The sequence below is a fragment of the Crocodylus porosus genome, unplaced genomic scaffold, assembly GCF_001723895.1.
Source record: "Crocodylus porosus isolate Cpor-Errol unplaced genomic scaffold, CroPor_comp1, whole genome shotgun sequence".
Classification (NCBI taxonomy): Eukaryota; Metazoa; Chordata; order Crocodylia; family Crocodylidae; genus Crocodylus; species Crocodylus porosus.
The window spans coordinates 2356815-2381643 of NW_017728950.1; the positions used below are offsets into that span (position 1 = coordinate 2356815).

General features: G+C 40.9%; 1 protein-coding gene across 1 annotated transcript in view; it reads left to right on the forward strand.

The window, feature by feature from the left end:
- Nucleotides 1-9459: 9459 nt before the first annotated feature.
- The window catches only part of LRRC2 (leucine rich repeat containing 2), a 98513-nt gene continuing 83143 nt past the window's right edge, over nt 9460-24829 (forward strand). Inside the window, exons 1-2 of the mRNA XM_019555449.1 lie at nt 9460-9556; nt 19076-19221. Of these exons, the coding sequence (XP_019410994.1) occupies nt 19097-19221 (125 nt within the window). The 5' untranslated portion in view covers nt 9460-9556; nt 19076-19096. The remainder of the gene's footprint in view (nt 9557-19075; nt 19222-24829) is intronic.

Sequence of the window (24829 nt, forward strand, 5' to 3'; positions counted from 1 at the left end):
TTCACACAGTTCATCATCTTGTGTGATGAACAGCACTGTCTCCACCTGTAATTACCTTTTGTAAGTGCCACTGCCCCCACTTGTAATATGTGCCTGACAGACTGAAAGAATGTGTTTTATAGTTATGGCACCTTTAATTGTTACGATTGACACTGACACAAAGCCCAGATGCCTGAAACTATAATGATAATGAAAAATAGTCCCTTTGGTGAAGTACTAGGAAAATGGGGTATCTGGTAGGCTTATGCTAGACGTTATACTTCATTTGCTATAAAAATGTTTGGTTTGGTGGTGTCCCTCTTCTGATAATTGGCTTCATGAGTTAAGTGGAGAAGAAAATGAGTGACCATTTTAGACTAAATTACATTATCAACATTACTGCTAACATACTGCACATTGAGGAGGTTCATAACATTAAAATTCATATTCATTCACCTCCAGCCCTCCCCTTCCATCCTTGTGTTTTTTTACTTCTCTTCTTCTACACTATATATTAGCACGATGCAGTAAAAAAAATGAAAGGCAAACCTACTGAAAAAACTGACAGCCTCACATTTGTTTATTCTTCCTTTCAAATTAAAATCTTTTAAAAACAGTACTTGTAACCTCTAACAGTAATGGTGTCAATAATTATATAGGGAACCATGGCACTGCCTCTTGATGTTGATACGATCAGGTCCCATGCTGCACTCTTTGTGGTATGTTTCTTTTTGCTCTCTACCTGTAGTATGTAAAGCAGAGAAGCACTGCAAAAACAGTGATGTTGACAGCCCTAGAGCAATGGTGAACACTTGCCTATTAAACTTGTACCTATGCATAGTTCATTGTTTTGTTTTTTTTTCATTACAACCCTAGATCCAACTTTATTTTTTACCCTAATTTGGTAAAACCTCTTCCATATCATTCCAGCCTGGGAATGGTCCTTGACTGTTTACCCTCTTCTGCATACAATGCTTCAGCCTACCATATTTACCTGAGTACTTGCTGACACATTTATTTGGTCATGCTAATGTCAACTTAATTTAATCTAATAAATAAGTCATTAAGCTGAAAACTTTCATGCTAAGCTCTTTGCTGTATTTATCTAGCTGTTGCTCTGGTGGGATATTGCCTATTCTTCTGTTCATACTTTTAAAAAGAATGGAGTAAAACTTAGTTTTCAATTGTTCTCTGCTTCTTAAAGCTATGATCAGCAGCGTGGCAAAAATATTGTACTTGGATTGCTTGCTGACTTACAGTGAGACCTAAAGGCACCATTATACAGAATAGTAAGTCAGAGACTTGGTTTATAAAACTTTTGGGTCAAAAATATCAGACAAACAAGTTACGCTAGGGATAAACTTGTCTTTGGGTACCCAGTGAGTTTAACCCCTGCAACTGAGAGGGTGATTTATATGTTTTTGGATGGAGCTGAGCATTTTTCTTCACAAGGGAAAATCATATGGGGTTTAACAAGGTTAATTTGTAGTGCAGACAAGACAGCTTTTAATTTTCACACGTGTTAGAAGCTTGAGGTAAAGGTTATGTGATCTAGAATTGTTAAGATCAACCTTCTAACTGGTGCTAAAATGATAGGGACCTTGTCTTTAATAATGATTTATCTTGTGTAAATTACTGTGCTAGCTAACATGAAGTAAGAACATGTCTTCTTCCAGTGAAAACAAGTTCTGTAAGGTATCTGGCTGTGTTAAGCTGTTTATTTCCTGATGTCATTGTAACCTCTTCCTCTCTGAGTGACCTGACAACGTTAACAACCCTCTTCTATTTTTATGAAAAGCTAGGATCATCATCCTTGCCCATCTCTTTGAACTCCTCAGTGGCTCCACTCCTTGACTGCATCAAGTTTGAATTTATTGTCCTTGCCTCTTAGGTCCTGCAAAAGCTGATCCTTCCTTTATCTTCCCTTATCTTTTGTTGTGACAAAGACTTCTAAACAGAGATTATTCTTGGCATATCTATGTGTACCCACAGAAAAGAATGCTGGACCTATCAAAAGGCAAGGGATAGGCTTTTTGAATATCCAGGACTGATTAATGGGAGGTTCTTCAGCTCAGTAACATTAACCCAACAATTGAAAAAAAAAAATTAAATCACTTATGGATTAAAGAATAGCAAGAATTCACATATTTTTTTCATTTTATAACTGCTTGTTTCCCATTTGTGACCCACCCAGAATGCTTCTGACAAAATAGACTGCTAATAGAAAAGCAAACACTTGTATACAAGATACTATTGCCACATAGAAGCTTTCATCTATATACATTATGTATCCCAATAGCATAACTCCATGTGTAGGGGAAAAGAGGATGTTTAAGGACGTGTGTAACAGAGAGGGAAAGGGGGTGGGAAAAGAGAGAGAGAAAGTGGATACATGCTTTCATCATGGTGCAACAATATTGTTAAAGGCAGAAGAGGCTATAATACTGATATATATGTGAATTTGTTATTAATATTTAGTCAGTAGATGGCACTGTTTATTTTATTGTTAAGTACAAGCACTTCTGTGTTTTTGCAAAAAAGCAGGTCAGCAAGAAGGATGTAATGACATCAGTCTCTGTTATATCTGTGTCTTGCTTCTTAGATGGTTCAGAGTAGAGTAATTTCTTTGAATTTCTATAGTTTGTTAAAGTGGAATGCTACGGGGCATAAAGTGATCACTTCTGGGAATCTGTGTTGGAATGTGCTCTCTTCAGGGTTGACAAAGCATATCTCTCCCTTAAACCTAATGGCTGAACCGTCTGCCACTGGCAGAATGTTGCACTAGAAAGGCCAATGATCTGTTTACTCTTCTATAGCATTCCTGTGGTCTTGACAGAAAAATGTAGTGCAAGAGAAAGCTGAGTTTTGCCCTCTATCCTGTTTCTCCTCCAATTTTAATCTTATTTAGAGAATATCCTTCATTCCAGTGCATTTGGCCTTCATGAAGTTACGCACTCCTGGAAGGAAGTTTTGCTGTTTCACTGCCTTGATCTCCATCAAGGGCTCTCTGCTTTTCACTCAATTTTATGAGATCATTATGAAGTTGTCAGCTGAGTTTATCTCCCACCAGTGTGCCTTCCTCTTTCAAGCAGCAGTTATTAGGAAGTGAGATGCAACATAAATAAATCTTAATTCTATTAAGTGCCACAATGGCCTTTTGCATGTTTGATTTGTTACACAATGAAGTCTAAAAAGAGATCAGTTGATAGATAACATGCCCAATATTCAGCTTAGAGACTGAGTGAAGTGAATCATGTAAAATCAGATGCAACTGGAAGCAATTCTAGAAGGGCCCTGAGGTGAGTATGGGGCTTTACTTCAGATTTACATCTGTATGCATCTTTCATATGGAAGACCAGTCAGCTGGTATTAGCATTTATTTGTATAGTGCTGACTATGGGTTCCTTATAATTTTGTTAGCAAACTCCTGGATACGACTTGTGCAGTCACAGCAGTGTTCCCTGAACAAAAAGATTTGCAAAGTCTGCAGTGTCTTGCAGAAATATCTATTAAAATGCTATTCTTCTTCTTTAAAGCATTGGCAAAACCAGGAACTCTCAGCAGGTTTTTCGTTGGTGATTTACAGACTATAGCGAATGCACGTTACAGGTAGGGCATCTCCTAAAGAATATTTTCAATACACCAAATTTACCTCCAAGACATTTTAAATGCCATTGCAAACAACTTACTCTTTCCTTCTCTTGTGACCCCCTTTGAATTGTTTATTCTGAGCGTGTGGACATTTACATTTGGATCCATTTCAAAAGGGTAACAGCTGAGTGGCAGCAGCAGTCACATTTTCACACTTACATGTGGACAAGCTGGGAATGATATGCCTTTAACAAAACTGCTCCAGCTTTAACCCTGGATGAAGCTGTGTAAAAGTTGCAGCTGTTTTGCTTACATTTGTGTCATTCCCAGTTTGTCTAGACCTAACTGTTAATGTATACTTGGTTCTGTGCTCTTGGGTGTAAGAGACTCATCTCCCCTTTTGAAATGGCTCCACATGTAGGTGTGTCCACACCCTGAGAACTGTTTGGGAGCTGGGGTTGCTAAAGGTTGTCTATACAAAATGATTTTTACAAAAACTTATGCTATATTCTTTGATTTAGTCAGTCTATGAGGTGCAAATCTACTCTGTCATCTATACAAAATGGGGCTTTGCCCGTACAGTTATGCAAGTATAACAGAGCCCCCTAGTAGTCATAGCATAGCATAGTTTATTACTTAAAACTACCCTCACACTGGAAGGGATGAGCTAAGCCGGGGTGGCGAAATTTGGCCTGTGGGCTGGATGCAGCCCACCAGGCCATTCTATCTGGTCTGCAGGACGCGTAAAAAAAAAATTGAAAATATTTATCTGCTCCTGATTGCCTTTCAAAGACAACAGGAGCCAGGGGCAGTAGGACCCAGGGGGAGCTGGCAGCAGGAGGCAGGAACCCAGCAGTGTGTGTGCCCAGGGGCAGTGTGTGTGTGTGTGTGTGTGTGTGTGTGTGTGTGTGTGCAGGCAGGAGTAGTGTGTGTATGCAGGCGGTGGCAGAGTGTGTGTGTGTGTGTGCAGGAAGGGGCAGAGTGTGTTTGTAGGGTGAGTCCCACACTCACACCTCACCATATACATGCATCCACACCTTCCTTGCACTGCCAGACACACAGACCCCCACACCCACACCCCCTCACACATCCCAGCCACCCACCCCACACATCCCCCCACAAACCCGATACCTACACACTCGCCACATATCCACACATACCTCTACATGCTCCCTCATCCCATGTACCCACAGCCCCCCACAAACCTATACCCACCCCGCCACAATATATAATCATAAGACTTCATTTTAAGCAATTATGCAATCGACTGTATGTACACTATATAAACACATGTAAACCAGGGCCAAAATATTTTTTGAAATTAAGTTAATGAATGTTTTAGATGCTTGCTTTTTAGAATATAATTTGGTATTTTTCTGCTTCTGAGATAGCAAAACCCCTTGCTGAAAGGAGTACTTTTAAGGGCAAGGGGAGGGACTTCTGGTGGCAAAGGTCAGGGGTTAGGGAGCGGGACTTCCTGTCCCAAGATGGTGACGGGAGGGGAGGGACACCTGTCAATGGGCGGGGCTATGCATGCGGCCCTTGACAGCTTGCCAAAACTCGGTAAGCGACCCTCTGCCCAAAATAATTGCCTACCCCTGAGCTAAGCTTACAGAAGCACTCTTTTGTAAGCATAGGCACATCCATGTTAGGGTTTGGTCAGCATACCTTTCTCAGCTAGAGGGTGTGATTTGTTTTTTTTTGTTTGTTTTTTTTAATGATCTCAGTAATAGATCGGGTCTGCATACGCTTTTGCAGACATGCTCCAAATGCATTTTAGAGCAGCTGTCCTAGAGCTGGAGCTCAGCCAAAAATTCATTGTGGGATCTTTCCCTCACCCACAGGGCTATATAAGGAAGGATTGATCCATACAATTAAGAAGGGCATTGATACCTTTTTAAGAAAAAATCAGTTTTGTTGGCATGACTTGTTTTGGGACATAAACACTGTAATGTCATTCCAGTTATCCCTAAGCTTGTTTAAGGTAGCTCTTGAAGGCCACTGGACTGCTGTGAATATACAGCAATAAGTCGAAATTCTTCTTGGGTCAGGACTGCACATTTTGCTTAAGAAGTAGAAAATCTATGCAGCTAGTTCTTTGTGCAGCCTGATCCTGTGTCTGTCTTTTTACAGGAAAAGCTTCTGGTAAACTTTTGTGGGAAAGGGATCACCGAAGGGCTTCCCATAAAAAGCAAATGGCTTTAGAGAAGTCTCCCATTAAAGCATCTCCACTGCTGGTAACAGCAATGAGGATTCTGGTGTAGAAGGGCACTGATATTCTCTGGTGTTTTAACTATTGGGACTCATAAACCTGTTTTAATCAGGTAGTAATATATGAGAGCTGCATCTAGACTAATAGCCTATTTCTAGCAGTGGTAGAGCCCCAGAGAGATTCTGGACCTCATCTTATTCAGGGACTTACTCTTAATGCCTGTGGTTTTCTAGAGATTGCCAGAAAACAGAATATTTTCAGGAATTTATTCATGTCTGAACAGATGAGGGATATGGAAGTAGGGATTTGTTTTGTCCAGGGGGCTAGTATTTGGCATTGTTTACTCAGTGGCTGGATTGTTCCTTTTTCTGTGAACCATTAATTGTTAACTTGTATTGTGTTTGTTATAGCAGTAGGTCAGCAGAGTGTATTCAGAGCTAGTGACTGGAGGCTGTCTGTATGAATGCATTTTTTTAAAAACTCCCTTGAGCTGTGGCTTAATTTTGGATAGCTTAACTGGATCTGTGAAGGTAGGGAAGCAACTAGACATTCCTGTAGAAGTTATTTTTTTTAAATAACTTTGGGTACTAAATCCTTAGTTGACAGTCTTTCAGATATTAAAAGTTCACTTTGGATTATTAATTGCCAAAATTTCTGGAATTTATTGATTCAGTGCCAATACAGGTGGGTTGATGATTTAAACAACCAATTTCCTCATCTGTAAAAATAGGGATAATAATACTGATCTCCTTTGTAAAATGCTTTGAGATCTAGGGATGAAAAATGCTATAAAAAAATCTGGGCATTATCATTTATCAATGTCAACAGTCGTGTCTTATAGTTTACTGAAATAATTCAAATCCTTGGAGCATTGTACTGGGTGCCTGTTCCTCCATTTCTAGCTCCTCCTCCTTCTGGAGGCTCACTCCTTTTCCCCAAATTACTCAACTTTTATATACATCACTTGCTGAAGCCAGGAAGATGATACCAACTAAAGTGGCAGCAGTCTACCGATGAGGCCCAGTTCAATACTTATTTAGCTGAAACATAAATGGCACAAGATCTCCCACCTTTCCCAATTCTAAGGTAAGATCAACAGCTGGATGCATAGGAGCTCATTGCCTTGGAGACAAATCAGAGTGGTGGCAATTTGTTGTTTATAATAATTAAAAACTATTTCATTGTGATCAAAGGTGAAGTTTGGGAACACATTCTGCAACGTACCATACAAATTCACAGGAAGAGATATTGGGCTGCTGGTGGGCTCTTGTCTGCTTCACAACCTCTCTTTCTATTACAGTTATCTCTTCCTCCAATTGCTGAGTTAGTTCTTTAGTCTTTTGTGGCAAGTCTACATCAGTGGCAGTGAGTCCCAGCTAGATCATCTCCAAGCACACCTCATCAGCTGGTGCTCACATAGCCAGTCCAAATCTGAAAGTCAGCTAGTGAGGCTGTTCTATGATTGTCCTCAGCAGCTATTCTCAAGTACCCTCAAAAACTGAGCACATGAGAGTGTGTGCAAAGAGAGGCCTCAGACAGCCTTCATAGGTGTCAAAGCCCATAGGGATGCCATGCTTAGTGGCTAGAGCTGGGGTGGACTGGAAGTTGCAGAGGTCAGCCACAGTTTGGAGCAACAAAAGGCAGATCTGACTTACAAGCCAGAGGGTCAGAAGTCAGGAGCCAAGCACCAAGCCAGGGGACTAACCAGGGTCAGGTTAGCTGCAGACAAACTGGAATTCAAACAGCACACCAGAGGGTTTACAGGAATCATGGATCAGGAAGTGAGCTTAGGTCAAACGAGCCCAATGTCCAAAGGGCTGGCTATGTGGTCAGGGGTACTAGGGCAGGAACCAGGGAAGTCAGAGGCAGGAGCTACTCAAGGACTGAAGCCAGTATGTTGCACATCAGGGCCAAGGTGCTGCAGGAATTCCTTGAAAAGAGCACCAGAAACAATCAGGGGGAGGGGGCTGGGGATCAAATGGCCCTGCTTAGTGAACTGGGTGAGGCTGACCTCAACTTACACAGCCCATAATGCAAGAAGCCTTATAACTGGCATCCTTACAGGTTTGGAGAATTTCTGTTTAAACAGTGGGTTTGGTGAGCTCAGGAACAGCCCAACTGGAATACTCTACTCAAAATATAGGCATAGCCTTTTACTCCTCATTGCTAGAATTATAGCATTGGAAGGGGCCTCATCTAGTCCAGGGATGTCTAGGTCATTTGGCCCACATCTCCTGGGCCAGATGATCCACCTCTGGCAATGGGGTGGTAGCTTGTTGACACTGCTTCTAGAGCTGCTGCTGTGTTAGTACAGTTCCAGAACCCAGGGGGTGACTGCTGCCGCCACTCACTCTGTTTTTGCCTTGCTGCCTATGTTAGTGGATAACAGTTACTGAAGACCCTGAATTTGGTAGCATACAAGGAGTTTGGGAGATGAGTGCTGGTGGTGTTCAGTCCCGAGTTTCCAGAACTATGCCAATGTGGTGGCTATAGTAGCCACATCAACAGAGCAGCTCTGGCAGTCACAATAGCAGATCCAAGAATGAGGCAAGAGGGGTATGCCCCCTCCCCCCACTTGGCTGTGCTGTGTATATGCAGAGAGCTCTGAGCTTGAAGCTCCATGTGAGCAGTGAGCTCTGAGCTCACCAGCTGATCAGGACAGGGGCTGGCTGGAGCCCTTGTTTTTGTGAAGCTGTGGAGCTCTGGGGGTGAGCACTGCTGCCACCACCTATCCAGTCATGTACTGGATGAAGCTACCACACTGCTCTGTGGTGGGATCTTGGGATGCTGTGGGACTGCAACCTAACTTGAGTTGCAATGATCTGGTTCGGTAAAGTGCACTAAACTACATTCATCCATGGTTATCTTATATTAGGATCTGCCATTTTTAAGGTGCTCTATGTGCAGTGAACTTCTGTTTGGTTATGGCCCTAGAGTGCTTTCTGCATGCTTACCATATGGTAAATGTAATGTCTGTACCTAGCCTAAGAGTGGACCTAATACTAGGAACTTGAATCTGAACTTATTCATGCTGAAATCCACAATTCAGTGATTGTATTTTGGTTGTCCCTCTTTTGTAATTTACCATTCAGTCTCTTTAGATATGAACTAGAAAGACTTTAATCAAAATCTTTTGCTTTGTTAGCAAAAAGAAGCTTTTTTTCAGACCAACCATTCTGAAATAACTTTGTAATCAGAATCATAGCAAAATGGTTTTTTACTACAGTTTAGTAAAACTTATAAAGGCACTATGAATTCACATAGAGAGATGATTGCAAGTTGTCTTAAATTTTGCAAAGGTTTTCTATGTCTCTTTCTTTTCTATGGAAACAATGTGCTTCTGGTCCATAGACACTATATGCATTATAATAACCAACAAAAATATTGACTTTCAAGCACTGATAGTAGTGGAAACTATACACCCAGTATTTGGTTTAAATAATCCTAGGTTATAGGTCCCAATAACATCAGCTTTATCACTCTCTTCATAGTGCAAATAAGAGTCTGTCCTGTTAACACTGCTGTATCTCACACTGCTGAGTCATGCTGTATAGATAATTTGTCATGCACGTCTTTGCTCTCAGACCACAGATCATGTTATCACTTTACAAATATAGCATATTAGTACATCTGGAAGGCTAGTCACGTTGTGGGTTTCAAACAGATTTGGCTCACTACGAATTATGTTGCTGCTGTAAACAACCTCAGAGTCCCCAATTAAATAACCATAGTCTATACGTGGGAGCTCTGGACTCTAGTGTTCTTTAGTTATAGGTAAGTGGTGATTTTGTTGATTATTGAGTTTCATTGGATATGTGGGGTCAGGGAGGGAAGTAGGAGTGAAAAGATGTCATCAGGTCTTCATTGGTGCTGCTGAACTATGAAAGACTTATGTGCCAATGTATATGAGAAAAAATAACGGAAATACAGGGCATTACATCCTAAGAGATATATCTGTTCTATACTTTAAAGATAGTTGCTAAACTCATCCCAAGTATAATTCCAGTGACCTCAGTAGATTTACACTTGTGACAAATTCAGCCCAATATGTTGTATTTTTTTATATATTAGGAAAGCTTGTAAGACACTGGCTGTCTGCTCACTCTGTGACTCCATTGTAATAAACGCTTGCTATTACATCTCAAGGACATATGTTGGTGTGAAAATGATTTTCAGCAAAAAAAAAAAATTGTTGGAGAGATTGGTCATTTATCTTTGTTGTCTGTCAAAATTTAGAGTAGAATTTAAAAAGAGTTATAAAACTTCAGCCTCTGAAGGCCACTTAGAGCTAATCTAAAACAGGTAGAGGAAATCTAACCAGCTAAATCTTTGTGAACAAAACATATAATTTCAAGTCAAATGTTGTCTTTATTGTTATTTCTACTATTATTTATGTCGTGTCCATCTCTTGTTGATTACTTTATGCTAAAAGGCTTTTCCCCACCCCCCAAATATGGGGGATGCATCTACACAAGATGCTTACTGCAGTGTTGCCTAATTAGCTCTAGAGTAAAACATCACTGTGATACATGTGGCGTTATAAGGCCAGAGTAAATTAATTAACTCTGCCATAGGATAGTACTGCCTGACACGAGTATATCTGATTTACCCAAAGAACCTTGTCTGCCTATGTCCTTAGACCAATATGTCTGCAACCAATACCTATCCTATAGTGGGGATATTTACTCTTCTGCAACACATGTGTGGATAATGACTGGGGCTGATGACCAGGGCTGGCTAGCCCTGCACTGTAGCACACTTGTCCCTCAGCCAGCCTCTCCACAGCACATTGAGCTGGGTTGGAGCAGCTCTGGGCTGGGAGGCTGACACCCCAGGTTCCCTGTGAGCCGGGGTGGCATAGCCCCAGCTGAATGTGTTGCAGACCTGGGTGCATGTGTAAATGCTGCACCCAGGAGCAAAAAACTCCAGTACAAACTGTGGCAAAGTTTATTGCATAGCGTTAATATCATGTGTAGACATGCCCATGTTCTCTGAACCTCAGAAGCAGCTAACAGCATTCCTGAGACGATCACTAATGAATGATAACACTTATCTATCACTGATCTCATCAGTGGGACAAATCCTAACCAATAGCTTCATCCCCTTTGAACCTCTCAGACAGCATGAAGGGAAGAAAGCCGCTCTTATTGGGGAAGCTCTTATGACAGCATAAAACTGACATGGTCAGTACCATGCCAACACTACACTTCACCCCCCAAGACATTGGGAGTGTTCTTGGGGAGGCTATAGCTAAAACAGAGGTTTTAGTGGAACCCATTCCACCCTCATTTCAAGTAATGCAGTGGGCTCTAAGGGATTGAGTGGCATAATTTAGGTATTGTATCTGCTGTAATTTGGAGCAGAGCTCTCTCTAACGTATATATTCTGTCTGTTCTTGTTGCTTTTGCTGATTTTTATCATCATAATATCTAAATGCCCAGGAGCTGGCTAAAAGCAAACAGCTGCCATGATGTTCAATCAGATATCTAAAGTATCCTTTGCAGTTACAGTAACTAGAAAGGATATGAGGCCTGATTCAGAAGTCTGACATAGGCATTTTATTTTACACTCTCAGGGCAAGGTGAAAAGAGAGCGGGGTTAATCTTATCCATGAATGTAGAGCCATGGGGAACTTAGGACAAAATTTAAGATGTTGCAACCTTTAAAAAGGGACTAAATTGGACTCTGGGTGGCCCCAAAATGTGACGCCTATTCTTAGGTCCTGCATTAAATAGAATATGGACAGACTTGAGAATAAGATCCATCCTCTTGAAGCAATTTGGGGTTAAGTCAGTGTTCTGGTTAAAAAGTGATGGCATAAAATAGACCTGAGACATCTGTTGCCTTAATGTTAAAGTTTTTTTTATTTAATCAAAAGATATATTTTAGTTAAGGTATCCATAATAAAATCATCCTTAAAATATTCAGCCTTATTTTTCTATTTTGTTTCCTTCTATACTCTGCTTCAAGTATACCAGGTGTCTCTCAATATTTATGAAAACTAGTCATCTCCTTAGTAGAATTCATGAAGTAAGAGTAAGAAATTACATATATAAAAACAGTAAGATGTTTCCTCAGTTGCATTGCAGAAGAAAATATCACTTTGAATAATTTGTCAGTTCATTGAAGTGTCAGGGGATGGAACTGAAATAAATTCCCTTACATTTGTAACATTTATCAAGCTTGATGGCAAACATATTAGTGTTACAAGAGTTGAGCAACTGTAAGGAATACTGTAATTCAACTGCTAATTAATCCATAATTAAAGACCTAATTAATGAATAACCCTGTAAAAAACTGTCTGAGAATCAGAATGTGCAAAATATAGTGATAAAGGGAATCTTGTTTATGAGATTAGTTATTTTTTTACTAGACTATGAACTGATTAATGAAAACTGTCACTTAAACATTGTACTGAGAGGATAGACAAATTAGAAAATTATATGGGAGTCAAGCCCAGTTTGCACATACAAGTATCTGAATGTTTTTGTTCTTACTTATGCTTAAAATAGCACTAATTTACTGTATAATGGATAAGTTAAAAGAAGATGTGTTCTTTTTATTTTAGCCATGATTTAAAAACAATGGGTATTTTTACATGTGCTTTGAGGGCATGTGGTGGAGGGGAGGCACTTTAACTAGAGTAGCTCTTGGAGCACTGATGCATGAAATATGGAGGATGGTTGGAGCGTGTTAATTGCCACTCTCCAATGCACTGTAATTGTAATTACAGCGCATCGGAGCAGCTTCCTGACTTCTGTACAGGTACCCAATGGTTTATATAGTTAAGTCATTTACATCAACTCTATCTTTTAAATAAATGTATACTTTAATAATGTGGATTTTATTATTCATCTAAGATTCAAAAGTGATTTGACTCATTACAGGTGATTGGCTCTGTGGATGCAGGGAAGCCGGTGGACGTGGTGTATGTTGATATTAGCAAGGCTTTTGATACGGTCTCCCACAGCATTCTCACAGGCAAGCTAAGGAAGTATGGGCTGGATGAAAAGACTGTAAGGTGGATAGATACCTGGCTGGAGCATCAGGCTCAGAGAGTAGTAATCAATGGCTCGATGTCTAGTTGGCAGCCAGTATCAAGTGGAGTGCCCCAGGGGTTGGTCATGGGGCTGGTTTTGTTAAGTGTCTTCCTTAATGACCTCAAAGATGGCATAGAGTGCATCCTCAGCAAATTCAGGACTTGGGAAAGAACAATCCTATGTCACAGTATAGGCTGGGGGCTGACTGGCTGGGCAGCAGCACTACAGAAAAAGATCTGGGGGTTACAGTGGACAATAAGCTGAATATTAGCCAACAGTATACCCTTGTTGCCAAGAGGGCTAATGGCATACTGGGCTGTATTGGTAGGTGTGTTGCCAGTAGGTCAAGGGAAGTGATTACTCCCCTCTATTCAGCACTAGTGAGGGCACATCTGGAGTACTGTGTTCAGTTTTGGGCCCCTCACTACAGAAAGGATGTGGAGAAATTGGACAGAGTTCAGAGGAGGGCAACAAAAATGGTGAGGGGGCTGGGGACATGACTTATGAGGAAAGATTGAGGGAACAGGGCTTATTTAGTCCACAGAAGAGAAGACTGAGGGGGGATTTAATAGCAGTCTTCAACTACCTGAATGGGGGTTCGAAAGAGGATGGAGCTAGATTGTTTTCAGTGGTAGAAGATGACAGAACAAGAAGCAACAGTCTCAAGTTGCAGCAAGAAAAGGTTAGGTTAGATATTAGGAAGAATTTTCTCACTAGGAAGGTAGTAAAACACTGGCACAGGTTACCCAGAGAGGTGATAGAAGCTCCTTCCTTGGAGGTTTTCAAAACCCAGCTAAACGAAGTTTTGTCTGGGATGATCTAGTTGGGGGTGGTCCTGCTTTGAGCAGGGGCTGGACTAGATGACCTCCTGAGGTCCCTTCCAACCCTAACTTTCTATGATTCTATGATTAAGGGGTTTAGGATTCAGTTTGAAAAATGCAAAGAGATTAATTTCTGACTTTAACCACAAAGAAAGCTATGCTGGCTTGTCCTTTAGAAAAAACATGGTTTACCAATCTTTAATTATGTAGGGTCTAATTGTGTCTTGGAGTACACACGTATCACAGGAGTAAGAAATATGCTTACACATCTCTCCATTCTTCTGTGTACCGCTTCAGAGGACCTTCAGTTGCACAGTATATCTTTCTACTTTCTTCTTCCTGGGACCAAGTTGTTACTTTCTCCTTGATTCATTCAATGGTGCACTGAAAAGGGGTTGTGGTGGCTACTAATGGATTGTTGAAATATTCCAGCCACAAATTATTACCCCTCTGAATAAACTGGGGGCTAGCTTGGGGGACTAACGGCGGTGGGGGAGCTTGGGCAGAATTGGGGCATAAAGCAGGTTTGGAGGTGGGGGACAGGGGGCCTAATAGGGCCTATGGGTCCTGGAAACATAGCCCTAAGGAGAAGAACTGTGAAACTCTGCTTCACCCCAAAAGAAGGGGAATATTGGTTTAGAGATTCTAGATGTGAATGGCTGATTCTGGGAGCTAAAAGGGAAACAGAGGGCACATCTACACAAGGCATTATATCAACACAGTGATGAGCTGCATTGCTGTAGCTTGTTGCTACAGCATCATAGCTTTGGTGGGCATGAACTGTGATGCCAGTGCTACTGTGCAGCAGCTTGTTGCTACTGTGCAGTAGTATGGGAAAAGACCAGTGCGGTGTCCAGACTGCTCGGTAATATCAGTTACTAATCAGTTATTTAGTACTTGCTTAACAAATAACAGCTGTGCAGTCTGGCGCACACATAGATGCGCCCAGTGGCAGGTTGCTTGAAGGGCCATTGTAGGCCATGAGAAGGACTGCAGCTGTCTTCAGTTAAAAAATGTCTAGAGGAAAAATAAAACAAAACAGAAAAGATTAATTTAATTCCTATTATATCTGGAACACAAATATGAAAACAACAAAAGCAGAAAGAATGAAAATCCCAGAAATTCAATTTCTATGGCCTGCAAACATGACATCATTTTGTAAATAAATGTTTATAATGGCACTTTCAAAATCTTACATAATTTTATACTGGAGCTGACAGGATGTCTCAACTTGAGTATTTAAAAATCATGCACGCCTCTTTGAAGTACAGTCCTCATTCAATGTCCTCCTGAAAATCAGGAGAAGGTTATATAAAGTTTTGAAAAACAACCATGGATTTTACTTAATGAGTCAGCTTCTTTCCTGAACTAACTCTACTGAAGTCAATGGAGATGCACCAGGGATGAATTTAGCACAATTTGTTACATCTAAGGATATTGATTAAGACCTACTAAATTATCTGGGTAGGGGTATAATAGGGCATGAAATTATCAGCTACCAAAGAACCCTGTATACAGAGCTGCTTTGTCCACAGGTAATGCTATTGTAAATCATGCCTTTACTTTTCCTTTATGGTCCTAAACCCTTTCTTCCCTGGAAGGCACTGTGATTTCATTATGGTATAGTACCAAAAGCCTTGCTTTCATGATCTATCTCACTAATACATCATAAGACTGAATGAACATTATAACAATGCATCATCTGAGAAAGGTACACTGATGATCTACAATATAATTCAGAAGCAGATGTCATCCAAGGAAGATGGTATTCAGCTGCAAACTCAATACAGTTATTAAGTAAAATTTTGCAGGTATGACAAATATATGCTTCTCTGGCCAGGACCTCAGTTTAATGGGAAAAGAACAGTGAAAACCCACACAAGATGAGACATATTTTCATTATTGTTATTATTATTTCAAGATTGTTCTCCCCTGCCACAAAGGGCAGGGCATGTGACATTAGGTTTAAACTGCAGCAAAGCAGCAGATTTGGAAGAAATTAGGAAAAAAATTCTGCCTGTAAGAACAGCAGTACAATTTAACAACCTGCCCAGGAAAGCTGGGAAATAACTGGAGATTTTTCAAAGAGGCGTGTCTGTCTGAAATGAAGAATTTGTTGTTCTTAACAAATTTTGTCAAGGAGCTGGACTAGATCACTCTCGAGGTTTCATCTAACCCTATGACTCTATGAATTGCATGATGAAGGGACAAGAGAAAATACTGAGGATGAGGAAGGTACTGAGATGGGTAGAGAGCTGAGACTGTAACCAGGTAATGATCAATTCTGATTTTGTGATGTAGGAAGGTATGTGCAGATGGAATGAGGCCAAGGGGATGACTGTTGGGAGTAAGTGAGTTGAGGGGGCCCAAAGCAGGAGGGTGCTTGGTACCAAACATTCCTGCACTTTCCAGAGCATAAATTAATGCTCCACAGACTTCTTTTTCCAGCATAGAGTTTAGTGCTTGGGAGTGAATGAAGGTAGAACTATTTGATCTCTCTGGAGCTATGCTTCCTATTTTAAATTTTCATGCTCAAGTGACAGTTTCCACAGTCTTTAAAGTTTGGCTCATTAAGAGAGATTAGACTTTCTGGAAGGACTCTGCTGTTGCTCAGCCACTGGAGGTAATGAGTCTTGCCACCTTGCTCAAGTGAAGCTCCTTAACCTAGTCCAGCCCCCCTACTAGTACAGGAAAGGAAAAGATTGTCTCTTAAGCAGCAAACAGCCTACTATAAATTGATAGTCAAGTAAGTGTTAAGGCATTGCATCTGATTATAGACAAAACTTTCCATAGAGAAGGAAGGCCATTGTTTTCATGATTTTGCTACTAAAGGGGTTTTGACTCTGTTGTTATCAGCAGTTGGTTGAAGAGATGCTGGGAACTATTTGGTGCTTTTCTGTTAACACACATAAATATAAATAAACAACAGACGCTGCTTTATGATCAGTAAAACTGGTGTTCATACAATCATCCAAAAACTGGCATAGAAAACATTTGACCTATCCATATGTTAGCATTAAGAGTGTCCTTCATTTTCATAGTAGTATGTAGGACATCTGTTACTGGCATAACAAGTAAGGAGTGTGAACAGGGATATATCCTTTCAGAATACATACTGATAATTCCTAATAGTTTTAGCAGGGCAGACCAGGATATTTCACTTGATAAACCACTGATTATTGTATTTTATATGTTTTCTATCAGAGAGAGATTTTGTAGGTTAAGAGGAAAAAATATTAAGAAAAAGCACAAATAAATGGAAAAATAGGAGGCAGGGAACATTTCCCCTAAGAGTTCTAACTGAAGGACAAATAGTAAGTGGCCCCCAAGGAAAAATTGGAGACTTGGAAACAATGGTGAGAGTCAGAAGTTGGGGAAAATTAATCACCAAAAGCTTGAAAATACTTACTGAGATAAAGGGCTAGTTATTTTTTCAACAGCCAATTGACAGCTCAAGTCTTTTTTTTTTATTTTACTAACGAACAGTGTAATAAAAGTGGCATCTAATGAAATCTCAAGTGAACTTAAAAAAGGGGAAGAAACAGCAGTTTTTATCTTGGTGGAAGCAATTATTTTTAAAAGGCTTTCAGATTTCAGTTTTATAAGATTGCCTCATATTGGCTCAGTGAACCATTTTATGAACAAGTAAGCATAACAAAAGCCCTCCATATATAGATTAGCTGCATTTCATGATAAAAATCAAGTCAGGATGATTACATCTTCAGCAATGACTCCAAGCAAGAGTGAATAGTTTTACTAGTTTTACCCAGATTTATGGCTCTACTTGTGTTAGTGATTTAGTAGGCAGTTTGCTTCCTTCTTTGACAGTACTGAACTAGTGCACCAGAACAGTGCTAAGAGGCACTATGCTCTTGGATGTACTGTCTGTTTAATAAGATGTAAAACCAAGGTCTTCACCCCCTTGTGGTCATTAAATATCCCACAGTGCTTTTTTGCAAGGTTTGAAGTGTTAACACTCATGTCCAGGTTCCAACACAGTTCCTATTAAAGGCAATGGGAAGTGTGCCACTGACTTCACCAGGAAAAGGCTGCAGATAATAACTGACTGTTTCTGTAGTTATAATCGAATACAGCATGCTTCCTGACTTCAGCTCAAATTCATCAGGGTAAGCACATGACTAAATATTTTTCCAAAATGAAGTCTCAATCTGTTCAAAGGTATTGCTGTATTCTACTAAACAATTGCTACATTTCACAAATTCGTATTTGTACCTCAGCAATAGATTAAGATATTTCTGGGTATTAGAGACTGACCTTTTAACCCAAAGTTAGCCAACCTGTGGCACATGTGCTACAAGTGGCACAGGCAGTTTTGGTGTGTGACACACAGCAGACTGGGGAGAAAACGGGGATCACAGCTGCAGATAGAGCAGGAAGCAAAGCAGCGGATTGAGCAGGGAGCACAGGACAGGAAGCAGAAAACAGAGCAGAAGTTCAGGCAGAGGAAGGGGATTGGAATAGCACTCAGTAGCTGCATCTACACATGCACTTTACTGTGGAATAGACTAATTAGCACAGGAGTAAAATACTACTGTCTACATGTGCGATGCTATTAGGGTTCAGTATGCTAATTTAAGCCACAGTAAAATAATAATGTTGGGGACAGTTCAATCTTCTAATTTACTGTGATTAAACACACATATAGATGCTGACCATGGGTGTAAATTTTTCCCAACCAGCCCAGCTAGTTGGAGGCTAGGATCTTGCCTGCTGCCTAGCCACACAGCTCCACACTTTCAGCACCCTTGTTTCCCAGCCAGCCCCTCCTGCTGCTGCTGCCGCTACCCGGAGCCCTAGGTGGAGCAGTCCTGGCGTAAACTGCTCTTTCCCAGTTCAAATGGCTGCTGTCCCAGATACCACTGCTTTAACTCTCCTTCCCATGATAAGCCCTGACTCATAGAAGTAATTTCATTGATTGGAATGGGTCTATTCACCTGAAATAGAATTTGTTGCATGCATTAAAGTTAATAGAAAGGGAATCCAAGTATATTAAATACTTTAGGATCATTCAGGATTTATATGCATTTTATAAATATAAATGATGATAATGATTATTGATAAAAACCATCTCAAAGTTCCTTTTGTTGGAAGACACTTAATTGGGTTCATATTTGGGGGTAAAGGGCAGATTTTTTACTCTGAAAAGGGATAAGTGCAGGAGACTCCATGAAGTCAAATAATCTTTTAACTCTTGTTAACACGTGCTCAGGTAATACAGTGACAGGAGACTGGTATAAATCCCAAAACAGAGTTGTATAGATGTTGTATAGGCAAGAGTTAATATTTCTTATTACTTTGTTTATTTTTTTTCCAACTAAAATGTAAGGAACTGGACCAGTACATTTCATTACTTGTGTTCATTCTTTCTTCCCTTCTCATGATGAAGTTTTAATGATCATTTGTTCTTGCAGGAGAAGCTTAATGTCAGCAATATGGGGCATCAGGTGATAATATTTGACTTCTCTGCCGTAAGAGGCTTGTGGGAAATTCGAGTAAAGAAGCACAAAGAGCGGCAAAAGAAAGAGAAGGAAAGATTAGAAAAAAGCTCATTAGAGAAGTAAGCTAACTTTCTAATTTTATATTTAACCAAATCTATTGACATGTTTGTTCTTTTCATTGTGTACAAAGTATAGTCAAATGATCCACAGCAAACCATTTTAGTTTGATTGGTTTTGATTTGTTGAAGCTATTTGTTACCTCCCCTCCAATGACTATAACAGATCATCAGCTATATTTATATTGCATAGTCTTATTTGTCATTGCTTTCTATAACCTGTGATTTGCTAATGAGATATTTTGCTTGTCTGTTGCACAGATTTAATTAAAAAATTAGAATTGCTTTTTCTGTCATTTGTTCTTGCTCATGGAAAGTGTAATGTAAAAGTATTGTATTTATTATGCAATCATTATGAAAATATACCTGTGAAATTCAATCATAGGAAATACTTTGTGGTATTTTGCCATGCGGACAGCAGAAACAAAAGGGAATAAAATATACATACAGCTAGGGTGTTCCAGAGTTCCATGAAAACGAAAAAGAAAGCAGAACAAAGGAATTATCTGAAGAGCCTTCTCTTGTCTCAACCAAAATGCAAAACAAAAGGTCTTATTATAATACTCACACCTACTGATCATCCTATTGCTTTATTATTCTTTATTAATTGTTTCTTTAAACTGTCTTTCAGTTTCTTTGTGTTCGTCCTCATTAGAGGCTGTGAAATATATTATATTGGTTTGACAGTGTTGGAGATGTAGTGCTTAAGTACTTTTATTGGTTCTTTTTTAGCTTAGTGGAAGGAAAGAGAGAATAGAAAAGAGTGCTCTGTTTACCACGGCACCCCTTAGAGTAACTAGGAACAATGGCCATAAATTGATGGAGAGCAGATTTGGTGCTCTCCCCTACCCACGTTGGGGGTCTTTAAGAGGAGGCTAGACTTGCACCTGCCTGGGGTCATCTAACCCCAGTGCTCTTTCCTGCCCAGGGCAGGAGGTCAGACTCAGTGATCTACGAGGTCCCTTTTGACCCAAACATCTGTGAATCTATGAAAACAATTTCTCTACTGCAAGGCACAAAGGTAAATGGTGCCCTTGCTAAAAGGATAGGATGGCAATTGGAATCCCTAGACTCTAGGCTATACCTTTGTATACACATCCCACCTGCTCCCCCACCCCACCGCTGTCCTGATTGGGTCTCCTGCCCCCCACTCTCCCTAGCATCCCAGATCCTGGTATACCCCGCCAGTCCCACTTTGTGGCTGCCCATGCTGTCTATCCCAGGCGAGCAGGCAGAGAAGGGTTAACGTGCCTGCCTCACCACTGCTGCCACTGCTGTTGCTCTATGGATCAGGTTCAGTCTGGCGAGGAGCATCAGCCCAGCCATGGTGGCAGGGGCTGGGCAGGCAGGCTTTTCCTGCCTGCTCCCCTGGGATGGGCAGCACAGGCAGCCACAAGTAAGTGGGGTAGGGGTCAGCGGGGAGTCCAGAATAGGAGGGGGAAGTGTATTTTTACCTTTCACTCTTCCAGGCCCCTGCTGGCCTGAACATGTGACTGCTCCATGCTCAAGCTAGCACTAACACTGATCAACATTTCTGTGGCTCATTGTTAATGTGTAGCAAAGACCTAATAATACAGGAGAAGGCAGACCAAACAGTTACCTCAGAACAGTCCTCTCTGCTATACTTTATTTCAGCATTTTCCAGACTGCTGCGTTTAGGACCTACTCTAGTAAAGCCAAGCACTCTTGTGCCCCCTCCTTCAGCAACCAGGTCTCCCTACTGCTGATTGCATCTGATTCCTTTACTGGTGGTAAGTGGCATCCAGGAAAAGTGGGGGCAGGGGGAGCAAAGTAAAGGGTGCCACTGATTGCCACTGAGATTTGCACAAACCCCTGCCAGGGACATTTTGTACCCCCAAAGGGGGTGTGCCCCACAGTTTGGGATACACTGTCGTATATGACTCAGTGGTGTTTAATGTCAGTTTTCTAAACCTCCCTAACTACAGATCATTTTCTGATATAAACAGGTACAGAAGCAAACTAGAAATGGCATGTAGTACAGAAATTCAATAGCACAGAAAAGAGGGCACCTTAATATAGAAAGGGGTAGGTTTTTCCTGCTGTAATGCAGTTAAATTTAGCTCCCTCGCTTTTTGCCAGTTGATTAGGGCAAGACACAGACCTGTCCCATGAGTCATCTTCCAGCAACAACAACAGTCTCTCTCTCTTGTTGCCATCTGTGGTTGTTTATCGTTATCTTATTCAGCTAAAGTAGTGGCGCTGGGTGGGCTATTCTGTCTAATCATTTTTGCACAGTATTTTCATTCATCAATGAGATTTCTTAGCCCTCTTCTCTCTTTTCTGTACCATTAGGTGTTTTCCATCATCTTCTGTAATAATTGACAAGTACACTTCCTACATTCATATGGGTTTTATTTTTTCTTGTAGCCTACAAGTTGCATATAATATTTTGTCCCATGGTACTGCACCAGATTCCATTGCTTTTACTATGCTAGGAAGTATAATTTGCTGGGTTTCTTGCATACTTAATTCCTGTGCAACCGAGGAAGGACATCACATTATCACTAGATATATGTATTTTTTGTATGGCCAAATTCAGCTTTTAGATTTCACTGTTTATTGCAATCAATCAGCCACCTGCATTTGACTTTCCTAAGGCTGCTTCACATGAGTCAATGTCCTTGTAGCATGTCTGTAGCAGTCACTGGGGCTTTGGCTTGGAAGGGTCAGACTGGAAGTGATTTCTTTCATTTGTTGTGATGTCTTCAGAGGCTGGAAATTATTTTGCACCTTTCCGAAGAACTTTCAAGTATAGGTAAAGACTTTTTAACTCAGATGACTAAATGCCTAATGTAAGCCGCCACCTTTTTGTATGGATTACAAATTTAGGACTAAATCCTATTTCACTTTTTTGCACCTAAGTGGCACTTACATAGTGATACAAGTACTATTTTTGGTGCTTACGCACAGTTTGGATTCTGTTTGCACTTGCATAGCAGTGCTTGCCATGTACCTCACTTCCAAACAGACTCAGACAGATGTACTGTTGTGCTCATAGGCTCTAGGGAGAATAGAATTGCCCTGGCACATACTTTAGAGAACAACAGTGAAGGGGAGACCAAGAGGTGGAGGAGTTCTGGCCCTTGCTCTGGGTGGCTTTTCTGCATCTTGCATTTAACATTAATTGGATAAAATGGATGAACAAGAGTGGGATAGTTTCTGTTCAGCTGGGGACAGAGATGGAACCAAGGGCACTGCGTCCTCCAAAGTTGCATCCACTTCGCTGAGCCATGTTTCCTTTTGCTTGCTCTCTTCCCTCTTGGCCCCATATTTCCCGTTCCTGGCAGTATAGTGTAGGGCAAAAACATTCATTTTATAAACTAGCAGCTTCACTGGCACACTTGGCTTAAACTGGAGCTCAGAAAGACCTGATGAGGCTGGAGACTGAGCACTGGGGATGAGGGGTCCCGTTCTGTTTTAAGATTCAAGAAATATGGCCACCCTAGTTATGTATAATCATAGACCTCATGTTGAATGAGGGAAAAGATGTGAGTGACCAACTGTATTTCTGGGAAAGTGGTGAAATTCCTATAATTCAGGATGTTTAACATTAGGCTGGACAAAGCACTAGGAAAAAAAAGTACTTTTAAGGCAAAAACCTATTTTGGCAGGGGGATAGATTGGATTATATCATAGTCTTTTCATTTATAATGGTACTGTTTAATGATTTATATATTATAAGGCCTCTGGTGGGGCAGACGCATTGAATTCCTTTTCCAACTTCCCTCTCTGTTTTCCCTAGCAAGCTACAGCTCATAAATGGTCTCAAGACCAACTCCTTGTAAGTCTCATTGGGAGTTAAAGTGCTAATATGCAGCTAAATTATGTGATCCTCACTTGCAAAAAGCTCACAGTGAGGTCAAGGGAGTTTTGCTTGGGTAGAGACAAAAAATAAAAACTTGTGAAGATTCAGCAATATTCTTACTAAGTTATAAATAAGATATTTCTCCATTTGTACTCCCTTGAAATTTCAGATTGTACTAAGAGGAAACCTTCCCCAAGCTATCTGAGTTGTTGGTCATTGGATTCATTTGGGCAGAATTAACTCTGTGCCTCTCTGAAGTTATACATGTAAAAATATGACAGTTAAAGTGGGAAACCCATTCACCTCAGGTTCAAGTGATCCTCAGTGGTTTTCAGTTCAAGATTCAGACCTGTAGCTCTATAGCAACAGAGTGGTTATGCTCCCATGTAGCTGTGCTCTGCAAACAAAGGATATGAGGTGCTGAGTATAAAAGGAAGGAAGGATAGTTATTACACTCAGCGAAAGGAAAGATTTGTTGTTTTATTTAATGTGACCAACTCAAATGTAGATTTTGAACTTGTCTGGTTTGGATAGACTACTTGTTTCACTGTGGTGAGAGAACCTCAGTTATAGCAAAGCTTTATTTTATGAAAATTCTTTGCTTTAGGGAGAGGATTCAAGGAATGGAAAGAAAATTACTTTCAGTATCCTTAGCAAGACTCCATATGTTTGCCAAGACACTTCAAAATTATATGATAGTATTTCTTTGTATTTGGGCAGAAAGATCTATGTGAAGCGGCTCTAGAAATGAAGATGGGTGGCATTACCTAAGAAAAACTTTTGAATACCTGAATCCTGGAGCACTTAAACCAGTAGGTAGCTTCATATTTTGCCCCCAGTATCACCATAACTTTTTTCAAAAGTTAAGCATTTTTTTTGGTATTCACGATTCCTCATCCCGTCAGATTGAGTGAACACTACATTTTCAAATTTGTTTTAAATTGCAAGTTAGAAGGAAGTAAAGTAGTCTATGTTTACAGCATGGATATGGAAGAGTATAAACATTCTAGAGACTAGAGTTGCAGCTAATATATCCCAGAGGGAATGGGCTTGGGTTAATGCTGTGCTGATGTCTAAATAAAGAGATAATCACTAGGGCTGTGCAAAGCTTTGGTCCCTGATTCAATTTGGCGGAGATTCGGCCTAATTTGGTTGCTAAATCTCTGAATCGAATTAGGAGACCCTTTAATCTCTCTGAGTCAATTCAGAAAGATTCGGACATAGACACAGCTTTTTAAAATGTTTTTTCTACTTGCCTCAAGGTAGCAGGTGGCTCGTGAATGCTGCCATACTGGGGCAGATGGAGCATCCCACAGGAGCACGGGGGCTGGGCAGCAGACCTGGAAATGGACCAGAAGAACATCTGGTCCACTTCCATGTCCACTGGGGAGTGCGCAGGGCTCCCCCGCCACCATCTAGGCACCCGGTGCTTCCTGGGTCTGGGGGCGGGGCACCCAGCATTCCCCACCATGGCCAAGCCGGGGAGTGTGTGGGGGGGAGAGGCCCAGGGCACTCCCTGGCAGATCCAGAAGTGGACTGGAAGTATGTCCACTTCCAGGTTCACCATTGAGCACAGTGCCCCTCCACCTCCATGCTCCTCCCAGCATCGCAGCATTGATGAGTTGCCTGGCACTTTGAGGTACATAGAAAAAACATTGCGGAGAGGATCCCGCAGCTCCTCTGGCCTACAGACCACTACCCCATGCTCCTTATTCACGTGGGCACCAATGACACGGCTCGGAGCACCCCCAGCCAGGTCATGAGGCGCTACAGGGAGTTGGGAGC